Raw genomic sequence first — 14,680 nt, 5'->3', positions numbered from 1 at the left:
TGGGCAAAGAGGGTTTCTGTTTCAGCCTGTACTGTCTGAACTCCCTTCCTCCCTATCCTCCAAGTGATCTTGTTAATTAGTTAGCGTGTGATTTTATGAGCACTTGTAAATCTATTTTCTCACCTCTCCCTCACTCTTTTTTTTTTTTAATAAAAATTTAATTAAAACCCTTTCAGATAGATTCAGAAGCTAGCAAGTGTGCACATCTGTGATTTCCATTCCTTATAAACCTATTACCTCCTTATACAAAAAGCCAAATTTCATTCTAACAGCATTAAAAAAAATTACAAAGACTTCTCATGCATGGAGAAGAGATAAAGAGAGAAAGAAAAGGTCAAAGGTCCACCTGGGCTTTTTGGGCCCCGTGTGGTTAAGGCACACAAGGGACTGACTAGTAGCACATCTGGCTGCTTGTGGCTCTTTGGCCAAATGACTGCGTTACCCATTTATAATCAGCTTCACTTGAGAGCTGGCTGAGGGTTGGGTTTTAGTTTGAACACTGCATGAGCTGTGGCAAAATGCTTCAGCAGCTCTCTTATCTCACCTCCCTTAAGTAGAAGGAATCAATACAGATTTCTTCAAAGAAAAGGAATATTGACAGTGCAAAGGTGACTCGTTCTGGAGTTTTGAAAGGAAATAGTCAGACTTACCTTTCTGTACATAAAATTCAAAAAAACATTCACATTGTATTCTCACACAGTTGAAAAACAATATTATAAATAGCAGACTTTTTCAGAGGTACAATGTAAACTATAAAAACAATACATTAATTTCTTCCACTTCTTTACACTAAAAAAATCAGAAATAAGGCTAAGAAAACAATAGTTAAATTATTAGATTCTGATGAACTACAATACCTTTTAACTAGGTCTTTTTGAGTCATTTCTATTAATAAGCTACAAAACAGAGAAGTTAATACAGAGTAGAAAAAAACAGAAGTTTTCTTCTGGCTGAAGCATTTTTTGAAATAATTTTTGTAACTTTGCAGATATGTCTGGCTTCACTCACATTTTTAAAGTATATAACCATTCCTTTCAATGTTAGCAACATCGTGTACAGTGTCTCTCTAAAGTTATATGTGCGAATTACTTTTTCGTCTGTTCAGAAGTGACCTGTGAGTAAAAGAGTGCCATTTCCATTTGATGTTATAAGCAAAAACATCATTCTACTTAAATATTTATTTATATGGAGGGGGAAAAAAAAAAAAAAAAGGTGGTTTCATTCCAGTTCCTAGAAGGTGAGATTTTACATTGCATTTCACATTTGACATGGGCTGGCATATTCGTTGGCACAGACTCAAGGCTTAATGAGGCTTAAGAGAGTCTTTCAGCCTCCTTAACTAGAAGCTCACATCAAACCTACTGCTGGATGTACACAAGGCCTGTCAGTTGTGCACCCCATGAGGGAATAAAATAAAACACCATTGTATTGCTGGCTTCCAAATCACTAAGGCTACCTAAAATCCATGCCAATTCAGGCAGCAGAGGTTCCCTGGGGAGATGTAGCTCATCTTTCTGGAAAGTTGTGTTTGTCCCCTTCCCTGTGGTGCTGTGTGTAAGCCTGGTTTGCTGTGCCTTACTCCCTGATTGTTTTGAGGCGCATACACCAAATCTCTGCCTCTGCTCTGAGCTTCCCCATAAACAGCCTTCTGAGATGGAATCCTTATGCCAGCAGGAAAGAAGAGGAAAAACATATTATTTCTTATACTTTACCACAGGGGATCCTAAATTAAAAGCTTGACAGAGCAGACTAGATCTGCTCAAAGAAGCCCTGCCAGGCTGGAAACCCTGGAGTGGTTTAGTGCAGAGAGAACCACGTGCGCTCTCTCATGTATCGTGGTTTATCCACAATTTATCAGTGGATAAACTCAGTGCTTTGAACTTAGGCTGGGGATGCTTCCATTCCATGGCTGCAGTTTTGCCAAATTCTGCAAGGTAAAGATATTTCTTGATTATACTGAACTTTTCAGTTACAAGTGTTTATGTGGATCTGCAAACAGGAAATAATAATATTTTGGGATGTTCATACTAAAAATTATATTAGTTTCAGTAACGTGTATAAAACATCCATATTAGGCTGTCTGTCAGGGAAGTTGCTGATATTGGTGACTTATTTTACATATTAGGGATTACCATATCCCTTATGTTAAGAAAGTCAGGTTGTGTTTGCAGAATTGTGACACCAGTGAATCCAAATTAAGGAGTGATGAAAGGTTCATGTTGAGTGAATAAATAAGGCATTTGGGGGACAACCTGATCAGCGGTTCTATACCCATGTTCAGGTTGGACAATTTGGGTATAACAGACTGTGTTTATCAGCAGGAGACATATCTCCACCTTCCTGGATTACTGGTATCTGATAGCTGTGATTTTTTGTTCTGGCCAACACAATGAATTTTGAGCATTACAAAGCCTTTTGTGATGTTAATAATAGATAGTACACAAACATTTTGTTATTTCTCCTGTGAGAACACGCCTTTTTAAAAAATAATAATTGCAATTTTTGTGGTGGATTAAAAGAATAATTAAAGAGTAGTTGTTAAACAGTCTAATTGTCAGTAAGCCGTACACTGTGTATGGAGAAATCTCCCAATCATTGGGATGTCTAAAATGTGCAGTTCAGTAATAATAATATTTCTCAGGAGAGAGCTCACTACAGCTTTTTTTTTCATTAGAAGGAACGAGAGCTACATAACCTGTCTCTTAAGATCAAATTTCTAACAGTAGGAATCAAGTTGGTATTGGCTTTATCATTGTGGAAAGACACAATTAAATTCACTGACTGTTAAAAAAAAGGATGAACAAAGGTTATTCTTGTATCATTAAGGATCACAGTTATTTGCATACGGAATATATTATTATTATTTTTTGAATTACCTAACAAAATTGTTAATATTCACAAAGAGCTGTCAACAACATCATTCTCCATACATGGTTTACTGCATTGAATGTTTGGTTAAATTCCCAAAGCATAGAATATAATTTGCTCTGAAAATCTGTAAATGTTTACATCATTATTTTACAAAAACTTTTCAACATGAAAAGGAATGTGGAAGACCTTACAGCATCCTTCTGGCCACCGCCCTTTCCAAGTAACAACACCCTGATAGTAAATATTTTAAAAAAATACATTTTCTGGGGTAATTCTGTGGTAAATTTTGTTAAAATAAAGTAAAATTTGAGGAATTATAAATTCCATCTCCACTTGCTTGAGTAGCCCTAAGAGGCAATAAACTGTAAGCTTCAGTACTGAAAGAAATAAAACTAATAAATCTGTATGAGAGTATTTGTTTCAGGGTTTTCCTTCCCTCCGATGAATGGCGTAGAGTTTCTGTAGTCTAGTGACATGTCACAAGGTATTCTCCTCAGCAGCAGTTTGGTGGAGACAGGTTACCCTTCAGGTGCTTTAGAAAGAATATCATTGCAAAGAGGTTGAAAATCCCAGAAAAGGATGGATTTTAATAGATGAAAATTGTGGAAATCAAATATCTGTTGCTGTTTTTGTCTCACTCTTAATCGTCATGATCTTGATCATATTTTATGTCAATCATGATTTATTCACTGTCAGTCATTGTCAGTCACCAGAGCAGTAAGGAGGGGCATTATGTTGTGTAGTCACTGTGCTCACATTACCCAGCGTTGCACGGGAAACTGCTGCCTCTCCCAGTTTATCTGTGCTTTCCTATGATATCAAATATACGTTATGAGAAGGTTAAGTTTCACCTTACAGCTGCCAAATATTACAGTAAAGTTAATAAGGCCACCAGGAAAAGAGATGAGTGCTGGGCTTGTTATGAAAGGTCAGCCTGAGAATTTCAGGGAGAGCAAAGGGATTGCATTCTAATGGCGGTATGCTGGTAAGTCTCCTTGGTGCCTTTGAAAATCCAAGATAAAAGCTTACAGGGAGGATTTTTTTTTATAATAAATAAAGTAAAAACATTGATTTTTCAAAGGTTGAAGAAAGCCTTCTCAAAATGTTATGGACAATTTTCATATATATTTCATGAGTACTGTTTCAGTTTAAGCTTTTAGGCCCAGACTGTAAATCTTGAGTGTATGTTTATCTTTTGTTGAGGGACACACGAAATAGAAATACTATTATTATTTTTTTTTAATATTACCATAAATAAATGCATGTAGACAGCCCTTATCTCCTGATAGCTGTCATGCATCTGAGTGAATCAAAACATCATAACTTTCAGTAACTGAGTATATTTTTCATCTTCCTATGAAACTATCTAACAATCATGATAAAAATTAGGTGGAGTTATATGTCATATTTATCAATGCACATCATATTCTGATAAGTGTTCTTTCAGTCATTAGATCTTTAGCAGACAGGTATAAGTCCCAAGATTTGGCTGTATATTGTCTACAGCTTGTCAAAATTGTTGTCCAAGTAATTTTCAAAGAAAATTTATGCTTCCCACTAAATATCTGTTTTACAGAAAGTACATAGTTTAGGCACATTTTTTTTTCTTATTTTATTTTTTTTTTTTTTTTATTTTAACAGAGCAAATATTCAAAATGGTTTTGTTTTGAGAGTTTTGTTCTCCAAAATGTCATTAGCCCATGTTAATCTAGTTATGTAAAAGGCAAAGATGATTAATTTTGGAAAATATAGCTACTGTTTTCTATAGGGAAATAATGAGCTTTAGCAACAGTGACAAGCCATATTTTTCCACATAAGCAGTTTGTGAAAGGGATGTGGACTCAGTTCTTAGATTTATGAATAAATATTATAGGGGGCTTCACTTTCATATACACTGTGTATTTGCCACCTTTTTAGAGTCACAGGGATCACAACTCAGTAATAATGCTCATGAGGTAAGAAAGCATAATTATATGTTAAATATTTTAATAAGGACATATAGATTATTAAAGTTTCTTGAGACATATCCCATCTGTTATTACTGAAAAGAAAAAATAATTTGAATGGAGGACAAAACATATTGGCCAAGCAAAGACAGAAATGCAGAACTTTCTCAAGGGCAACAAGTAATAATTATATTGCAGATCCTTGTGCTGTTCCTGTAACAGACCTGATCCTGCACTATGGAAATCAAAGGACGCTTTTCACATCACTTCACTTCACTTCACTTCACTTCACTTCACTTCACTTCACTTCACTTCACTTCACTTCACTTCACTTCACTGGAGGAAGTTTTATGTAGAAAAAAAATAACTAGTTTACAGTTCTGATAGTTTGGTCTGAATCCCATAAACAAACAACTGAATAAATGAGTACATTTAGGCTTGACTGAATACATATTGTTTTCTTTAAAATAAGCCATACACGGTGATGAAATTAAAAAAAAAAAAAAAAATACCTTGAAAAAGATAAAAACCTATTCTTAGTGAACCTCCCATTAGGAAAAGAAAGTAAACTGTTCTTATGTAGTTTTCATTGATCTTGTGGATTTTCTGCTGTCATAAACTTCAAAATGTATTGAACCCATTGATTAACTTAATATATGATCTTCTTTAAAAGCTAAAGCTGTAAATAATAATATCCATTACAATGAGAATTAATTAGATGAATGAATAACAGCAATGCCTGATTTTTATGAGGTATGTCTAGATACTTAAGGTATTAAAAAATTGCATTAAAGCTGGAAAAAAAATATTTTAACTTGAGCATTACATTATTACCAAGTGTCTGATGAAGGTATTTCACCTCTTATTGACTCCACTTGTGTATAAAGATTCCTTTATTTAGAAAGAAGTTCAGTTGTGCAGCAAGAACGCCAATTGAACCACTTTATTAACTTGTTGTCTTTACTGTTTCAGAGCTACAAGAAACTAAGACCTCCGAATATCACAGAATATCCCACAGTCCCCTGGATTACAGGATATTATTAATGGATGAAGATCAGGATCGAATCTACGTGGGCAGCAAAGATCATATTCTGTCTTTGAATATTAATAATATAAGCCAGGACCCTCTCAGTGTAAGTTCAAGACTTATTTTGAGAATCCCAGGTTGCCTTACTATATGCCTTTCTTTTTAAGACAAAAAAAAAGTGTGTTTCATTATTTTCAGCAGGCAGAAGCCCCGGCCTGCACTTTATTGAACTGTTAGTTCTTTTGTTATGTGTAGTGCAAGATGAACAAGCTATTAGCCTGACTGCTCCTCAAACACTGTTTAAAAATTGACCTGTTTACTCATTTTGAGGCCATATTCAGCATGTCTTGGCCCCACAAGAAAAATTTGTATGGGTTGATAGTTTCCAGTCCATTCCAAGATTTAAGATAATTCAGAGATACATTTTTAAAAGAAGCCTGTAAGGAAGAATAAGGTACATGCAATAATTTTGAGGCCACGAGATAAAAAACTACAGAGACAGAGTCGCCTTTAACCTTCAACTATATTTTTATTTTGTGCTCTGAACCCTAATTGCCAAACTCTTTTCCAGTCTTTGTTATGTCTGTTGTCAGCCCTTGCCCTTCACATGTGGGGCTGGAACAGCTCCTATTTGGGGTTTTTTGGACACTGTGACCTTTGCTGGAACATCTCCTGTTTGGGGCTTTCTGGACACTCTGACCTTCATCTCCTTCTTGGTGCCACCTATATTCCAGCTTCTCTCACTTATTGAGATGCCATTTTCTAAGGACCCTCTGTGTCCCACCTCCCCAAACTGTCGTAGGCAGCCTGTATCTAGAAAGAATCAAATTATCAAGTGTTTAAAACACTTTTGCAGATTCTTCTGTTTCAAGAGCCATTTCAAATCCAGCTTCTTTGCTTTTAGAATAGGTGGCCTGCTGAAGTACTTGCATGCCAAGAAGCCTGACTGTAAAGATATTACTTCTCTACAGACTTTGCCATGCCTACCTTTAGATTATCACAGCTACAACACTACCTTAAACTGTACTGTAAAGGCCTTGTTCTACCAAATGCATCCAATCCTTTAATCTACGGGTTTAATTACTGTACCTCAGGGGTATCAAGGGGCAGAGATATCCAGCTTGCAACAGAGAAGTTAAATGCTTTCCCTAAGAGGCAAGGCTTTTAACGTGTCAGGAGAGAGAAAGAGGCCCTGCTGGAGGGTGATTAAGAGCAGTTAAATTAGGCTTTGCTCTGAATCACCCTCTGGACATGCCTGTCTACCTGAATTGATTGTGTGGGGAGTGCAGGGAGGCTAACTGACTTACACATTTAAATTAAATGCCTCTGTGATGGCATGAACACACCCTTCCTCCTCCTGATGGTACAGAAATCCTCCTCTGAAATGGGGCCGCTTTCTCTGATTTGAAATAGCTTGTGTAACCTTTCCCCTCTCAACCAGTGACTGGGCTTCAACCTTCCCTCAGCAGGTCTCTTTTACTTCTGCATGGAGTTTGGTTAGATAGAAAGACTTCTGCTGGGTGAAGTATATTCTGCACTATAAAGCTGTGAGGCATTTCAGCAGACTATTTAGGTCTGCAAAAATAAGAATATAAAAAAAAAGTCAGCAGAAACGCCTGCAATTTACTAGCAGAGAATGGGTTCACCTGCTCTTAGGCTCAGAATTAATCTCTGCGACTCCACAGGTTCTTTAATTTGTTTATTTATTTTTATAACAGATTCACTTTGCTAATCTTATGCCATTATAGAAACCTTATATACATATGCATAGATATTTACAACTCTCTGCATATATATGTATGTATATATATATGTATATATATATATATATACACACATAGAGATCTTGTAATGTTATTCTTTATGTTATCTTGAGGCTAAATGTTATCAGACTCTGCCACCTACTAAGTTTCTAGGGAGAGATTTCTAATTGATGCCTTTCCTGTTTCAAAATCAAAATAAATAATGGAAGAAGCTCAATAACTTTAGAGTTTGAGTATAGATCAGATAAACATTCAGACACTGAGGTGTTTCTTGGAAAATCTGTAGTGCAAGATATTTTCTAAGTAGATAGATAGTAGATATCTTGGTAGTAGATCTGTAGTGAAAGGTATCTTGGAAAGAAATCACAAAATCAAGCTGAAAACTTAAGATTTTCAGCAGGCTTTCTAATGAGATAGTCCAAACCTTTACACTTAAACCCAAACATTTTACAAGCGCTCTTCTTTCAATATTTTAGTCTTCTGGTTTCTGGTGTGAACAATTTCAGAAATTCAGTAGAAGTAGAAAAGTAAAGGTGGACAGTAATTTGGGAAATGATGCTGAAAATATCTCTTATTTAAAAGAAGTTTAATTAAATCAACTTATCTTAAAAATGTTTAATAAAATTAAATTATATCAACCAAAGTCCTGGGCCTTTATTTTGTTTACTGTATACTAAGGCAGAAAGTTATTTTCATTTATCAGTGAAAATTCTTTTTTTTGCCATATAATCAAGGTGTAAAAGATACCCAAATATTTACTTATTAGTGTAAGTTAAAGAGTGAAATATTTCATTTAAATTATATAATACATGTGTTATTTAAAAGATATTTCTTTCCTTGCAGATTTTCTGGCCAGCGTCAGCAAACAAGGTTGAAGAGTGCAAAATGGCTGGCAAAGATCCTACAGTAAGTTATAATCCACATACACATACATACACAAATTACGTACTTGGCAATAAAGTAAGAGCACCTTGAGTGCAGCCAAAAACAAAATGAAGGAAGTGTTTGTTTTGTTTTTTAAATCCTCTGCAGGACAAGTGATAAAGTGAATTTATGAAAAAAACAAGCTATATATATAGAATGCACCTTCAGACTTTAACAGATGGAAGTATATATGCATTGTCCATTTCCTCAACTTTCTTTCTTTTTACTAGTCAAATTAGGTAATAGTACTTTCCAGATATGTCCTGGTGGTTATAGAATCATCGAATCATTGAATACCAGGCTAGAAGAGACAACAAGGATCATTTGGTCCAAACTTTCTTAACAAAATCACAGTCTAGACAATATGGCCCAACACCCTGTCCAGCTGAATCTTAGAAGTGTCCAATGCTGGGGAATCCACCACTTCCCACATCCCTGGAGGTGATGCTGAACAGCCTGCTGAGCTCTGGTTTGGTGTGGGGAAGTGCTCTGGCTGTCTGCTCACCCCAGGAACAGTCTCTATAGGCAGGTTACTTCCACAAGTCAATGCTTTTCTTTGAAATTCAAAAGTTTGTTAGTCACTCATGTTTTCATTCTAGGGCAAAAATAGGAAAAATGCAGATGATACTCTAAGCAGAAAACAGTATGCAAAGTATGTGATCCACAGGGAAGTAAATCTAAGAAACTACTACATACTGGACTCTCCAGAAAACTTTTGATGTTGGATATTTAGTGCTGAAACTTTCCTAGCTTTTAATCATATGGAAGTGCCCAAATGTTGCTGCATTAGTCGACAGATTTCTGGATAAAACCTCTGTTTTTACTGCAGTATAATTGTGGATACAGCTAATATCCTGCAATGTAGTCAATTAAGAGTGCCCATGTGCATCAACTTTAGCTGATTTTTTTAATTTCAGCTGTGCATTGCAGAAGAAAAATTAAGGTCCAAATATAGAAGTTTACATTAAGTTTCTTAGTATGTGTCCTCAATAGTCTAAAGGAGAAAAAAAAAAAAAAAAAGATACTGAGGAACAATTGCTGCTCACACTAAAATCAATGATGTGGCTTATTGAAAGCTCACTGAAATAATGAGAAAAAGAGAAACCAATGCTAAGTCGCTGTTTACAACTTGAAATTTAGAATTCAATTTAAATAGCATTCTTGTGAGTTTCATTCCTGGTAATAGTGTGAGAAGCAGAGAACGAATTCAGAAGAACTAAGAGTTCAAAATGAATTAACAAAAAAAAAAAGAAAAAAAAGGGGAGGGCATGAATTATGAATGCATGATAACGTTTGACCTATTGGAAAACAGTGATTATCACAAGGTAAAAGAGGAATAGCTTGTCTTGGGGCAGTCAGTAAAGGACTTTATATAATCAGTGAATTCTTTTTCAAGGAGATTTAAGGGGTTTCAGATCCCTCCCATTAAAAAACATTGGTGTCTGAATTTGCCATCTTTGGCTGCCTTTTTCATTACTAAATAGTACGTTCACCAGGCTAACTTGAATGCTCATATTAGCATGACATCTATTTCTCTACCTTGACTGTGGTGAGATCCTATGGCTCAGATGTCTGACTTTCAGATGTCTAGAGTGAGGCAGCTCCCCAGACATTGTTACTGAGTGTTGGTATCTGATCCAAGAGAAGTACCAGTAATATATGGGTGTCTAAAGCTTAGCCACTGCCTTTGACAAACATCCATCCTAATGACAGCTATTTAAAATTACCTCAGACTCAACTGATTTAAAAGCACAAAGTACTTTAATATCAAGAAATGTGAAATAAACTGAAGCATAGGTGCTTTTGCACAGCAGTCCTACAGAATATATTATGAAATGACAATTTTTTGCTTTGCTGGTTGTGGACTCACAGTGCAGTACCCAGATTAATCACACAGCAAATTGCAAATGGTGTTCAGCGGTTCAACACTAAAGAGACGGGCAAAGTCTCAGAGATCATAAAGTGAAGAGGCATGAAGACATAGTATGTGTCAGACAGTTACCCCAGCAAACTGTCCTCACAGAAGAGAGGAATTCATCTAACCATGCCTAAGTTCTTGTCATAGACACTTTGGACAGCACATGGCACGGTGCTGAAGCAGAGTAGTAAGTTCCAAGTACCAGTACTGTTCATGTAGACATTGTCTCCTAGTCCTGATCCCTGAATACTTTCATTCTGAGACTTCTCTGAATGTAATACTTTATCTGGGAGTATTCTAGAAAAGTTTTCTGCAAACATCAAGAAAATAAAGCATTAGTTTACTTTTTGGTGTATACTTTAATATAAGTTAGTGATATATCCTCACCTGTCCTCCTTCTTTTTCCATAGATGTAATGTGGATTGGTAATACTGCTGAGAAACACAAAATTTTGATATCAAGACATTACTAAAGCCATTTCTGAGCCAAACTAAGATAGCTGGATATGAGAAAATGGAAACATTTAGGAACAGCCCTCAGCTTTAGAGAAACAATATATTTTGACTGAGTTAAAGGATTTTTTTCATATAACTAGAGCTAACACTTCACTGAAGATATGCAGTGTTCCCTGTGGAGAAACTCTTTCCATGAACTCTGAAGCACCTACAGTTATGCACTAGTTTTCAGATGTTGTAGTGCAGTACCTGCTCCTGCTGAACCAAAAATATGAATGCCTTTAAATATAAATAAACTGTGCGGTATGCTGGACAAGAATTAACTCCACCGATTTTCACAAAGATGACTGATGGCACAGTTACCAATCCTGTGCTCCCAAAATATATACAGTTCTCACTGTTTTTTTGTGAAGGTTTGCATGATTGAATATGAAGGCTGTTCTGAGATCTCAGAAAGAAAAATATTCAGTAAGAAAAATATTTTCGACGTAAAGTACATTAAGAATTGATCATAGTCAAGAAAGGAAAAGGCAAGAGAAAAAAGGAGTATGCTGGAAGGAGAAAACTGTAAATTGGGTGGTGTGAAACTGTACAGCACTTAGCATTCTGGTTTAATTTTCATGCTGATTTGAAGGTGTTACAAATCCTCTTCAGTATGAAGTAACAATTCACTGAAAATTTGCTTTGTGTTGTTCAGAGTTTTAATTCTCTGAAAATAAGTTTTTCACAGAAATAATGGGATCTGAAATTTGAGCTTACTTTGTTTTTTTTTTTTATTATCCCCCAGCCATCATAAAAAAATTAGGAGAGGAAAAAAAAAAAAGGAAAAGACTGTTTTGTAGGTGTCCTTAAGGAAAATTTATAAAGTTACTTCCTACTTTATAAAGGTACTTCCTGCAGAGATTATGCTTCTTCCCATGCAAGGTACAGAGAAGTCTGTGGATGAAAATTGTATTTCTGTGTGGAGATGGGAAGTTACATGCATTCCTCTATAACTAGTGCTCTATCAATGCCCAGTTCCCAGAGCAGGCAAAATGGCATGAAAAGAAAATAGAAGTCTACAGTGGTTTTCATGATACTACTTAAATTATAAACTGTGTCTATTCCCTAAAGTTCATAACATTTAATAACATTTCCCAGTGTGAGATTATTTATTTCTGTACTCGCTGCAGCATGGCTGTGGAAATTTTGTGCGTGTGATACAGTCGTACAACCGCACACACCTGTATGTCTGTGGCAGCGGTGCCTTCAGCCCCGTGTGTGTTTATGTCAACAGAGGACGCAGGTCTGAGGTAAGTCTCTTTTCATTTTATCTGTTTACTTTGTGGTGGGCCTTGCTTATGTTATGCAAACCTCAAAATTTTGAAAATTCCAAAATTAATGATCCAAATAAATTCCTTCACTCATGTTAAATAGAAAAATAACAAAGATAGTTTACTGACCTGCTACCAGCAAGAAGCAAAGCCATGATCAAAAGCCATGCCTCAAATATGATGGCTGTCCACAATTTCACAGTCATACCATGTGCTAGGGTGCATTTGATACTACTTTTTATTTGAGGTTGTCTGGTGAATTCATTCCTACTGTTTGTTGGAAAAGTCGCCAAGAAATAGTTGAAAGGAAATAGCCAATTAGATAAAAAGTAAACTATGCAGTTCACTTTTTATAACATCCATGTGTTACTTATTATTGGGAGAAGCCCTTCAGTTGGCCAACTAGTCAGGGATGTGAAGGTTTGCTGCACTTCAACTTAATACCCAGTAGATGCAATCCCAGTTCAGGCAACTTTCATCTGCTGCACAGTTTTTGCTCCAGTATGTTCTGCTGTGATGAAGTCAATAAGTTTTCTCATCACTGTGAGATCTTCTAGGGTGTAAATCTCATTTTGTCTAGATAGATCTTAAGTTTTTTCTATATTCAGTTTCACTGTATATTTTCCATATACAAAGTACCAGATGTTTCATAAGGATATTGTCCAAGTTTCCTGATTTGAAAATGAAATGTTTGTTTATGTGCAAATGTAATAGGTAATAAATTAAGCAACCAGAAGGAGAAAGAAAACCACCTAACTGAGATCCAGCACCTCAGTAGCTTTTGGGTCAGATTCACGTCTGCAGGCCCAGGGTTGTGCAGTATATTTTCCTGTAGAATGTGGAAGCAGATGTGTTGGGAAGGAAGATCAAAGAGTGCTACCTGGAGCTTTGCCATGTGAGGGCAGCTTAAAAAGCTGGGCTGGCTTCTAGGGAAGACACTGGGAAATTCATCATTGATTTCACTGGGAATGGGATGGGAATTCTGGCCAGGACCCAAGACTACTGCAGAGGCTGCCAGAGAGGTGATAAATCATTGTTTCCCCAGGTAGGTTTGCATGGGATGATCTCAGTGACTTTTGGTAGTTCCCTACCTGGCTCCAGCCTCCTTGACATAGTATGTAGTCTGAATCACTGCAACTTCAGTCCTAATGAATGATCTAAAAGTAGAGGTTCATAGGCCTGGATTTAAAACACAGGCAAGCAGAACTGAACAAGTAAATCCATCCTTTTGGTTAATGGAGTCTGCATTAACTTATTTTTATGTGTTTTGAAACTGAGGTCAGCTTTCTTTAGCATTGTCCTATTTCTTGACAAATTATTTAAAACATGGAAAGCAATCTCATTTGTCTCTAATTAATGCAATATTCCTTTATTAGCTGAAGTACTAGTACTGTAGCCCAGACAACTTTGAATCTCATTATTTTAGGGTTTGTGTAAAAGAGAGTGGGAGGGAGGGGAAAGGTGGGAGATGACATCTCATGATGACGCAAGATATTCAATTTCTTAAGTTAAAAATAAAGGAACAAGTTTTGGAAGAGCAGAATTGGCTTCACTTAGCCTGTCTGTATAGCTACATGCCTATGATCAATTGATTAAATAAACTGCTGTTTCAGACGTCTGGAGTCTTTCAGACACTTGACTGTAGGCATTGCATGCTCAAAGCCATTACTGTACAGGCCAACAATAGCATAACAGTTTAAAACCAAGCATTTCCTTTTGAACTCCTTGCATATATCAGTTCACAACTAATTAATAGACCAGAATGAAGAACTATGTAGTGCTGATGGAACTACTGAGAACTCATTTTTTTTCTCTGCTTTTATCATTTCACCTTTAATTTTGCACAGTTTTCCATGCATATAAGGGTGTTTTTGCATATACAAAATGGATATTTTAGAAAGCACATCAGTTTTTCTCTGGAAGTTACAAAGCCTGACAGTAAGAATCGTATCCAACAATCATTAGAAAACTTGTTTTGCACTTTTGTCTCCATGATTCTACATAGTCTCAAAAAAAGGCAGCTTCCTTGATGAGGCAAAGTGTTGTTCTTTTCCTTGAAATAGAGTTTAAAAAAATAATTAATTTTCTTGCTTGGCACATTTGATGCTTTGGTCTTTAGTAATGACCCTCTTATTCACCCAAATATATACTAATGTCAAAATAAATATAAATAGAAGGAAACGTAATCACTATGTGAATTAATTATAGGCTAAAAAGTAGTTTAATATATATGAAAATTAAGTGTAATCCTGGAGTGAATTTAATCGTGCAGTTGTGGGCATTTTGAATTGGTAAGTAGTAGTATAATATAGTAAATATGGATTAACATCAAGCTGCATATTAATCTGTAAGTAAAACAACACCAAAAAACCCCAAGATCATATTAGAAACTTCATATTTATGTTTTAACATTGTTTAGCTTGCTTATTACTGAAGAAGTAGATAAGATCTCTGTGATTAAAT

General features: G+C 35.8%; 1 protein-coding gene across 2 annotated transcripts in view; it reads left to right on the top strand.

Annotated features, from left to right (window-relative positions):
- Nucleotides 1–14,680, top strand: part of SEMA3C (semaphorin 3C) — a 122,620-nt gene that overhangs the window by 63,427 nt on the left and 44,513 nt on the right. For both annotated transcript variants that reach the window (XM_005512068.3, XM_005512069.3), the window contains exons 3-5: nucleotides 5,790–5,950; nucleotides 8,451–8,513; nucleotides 12,077–12,196. In XM_005512068.3, the coding sequence (XP_005512125.1) occupies nucleotides 5,790–5,950; nucleotides 8,451–8,513; nucleotides 12,077–12,196 (344 nt within the window). The remainder of the gene's footprint in view (nucleotides 1–5,789; nucleotides 5,951–8,450; nucleotides 8,514–12,076; nucleotides 12,197–14,680) is intronic.

Source organism: Columba livia, chromosome 1, assembly GCF_036013475.1.
Source record: "Columba livia isolate bColLiv1 breed racing homer chromosome 1, bColLiv1.pat.W.v2, whole genome shotgun sequence".
Taxonomy (NCBI): Eukaryota; Metazoa; Chordata; class Aves; order Columbiformes; family Columbidae; genus Columba; species Columba livia.
This window is presented reverse-complemented; position numbering and strand designations above follow the sequence as displayed.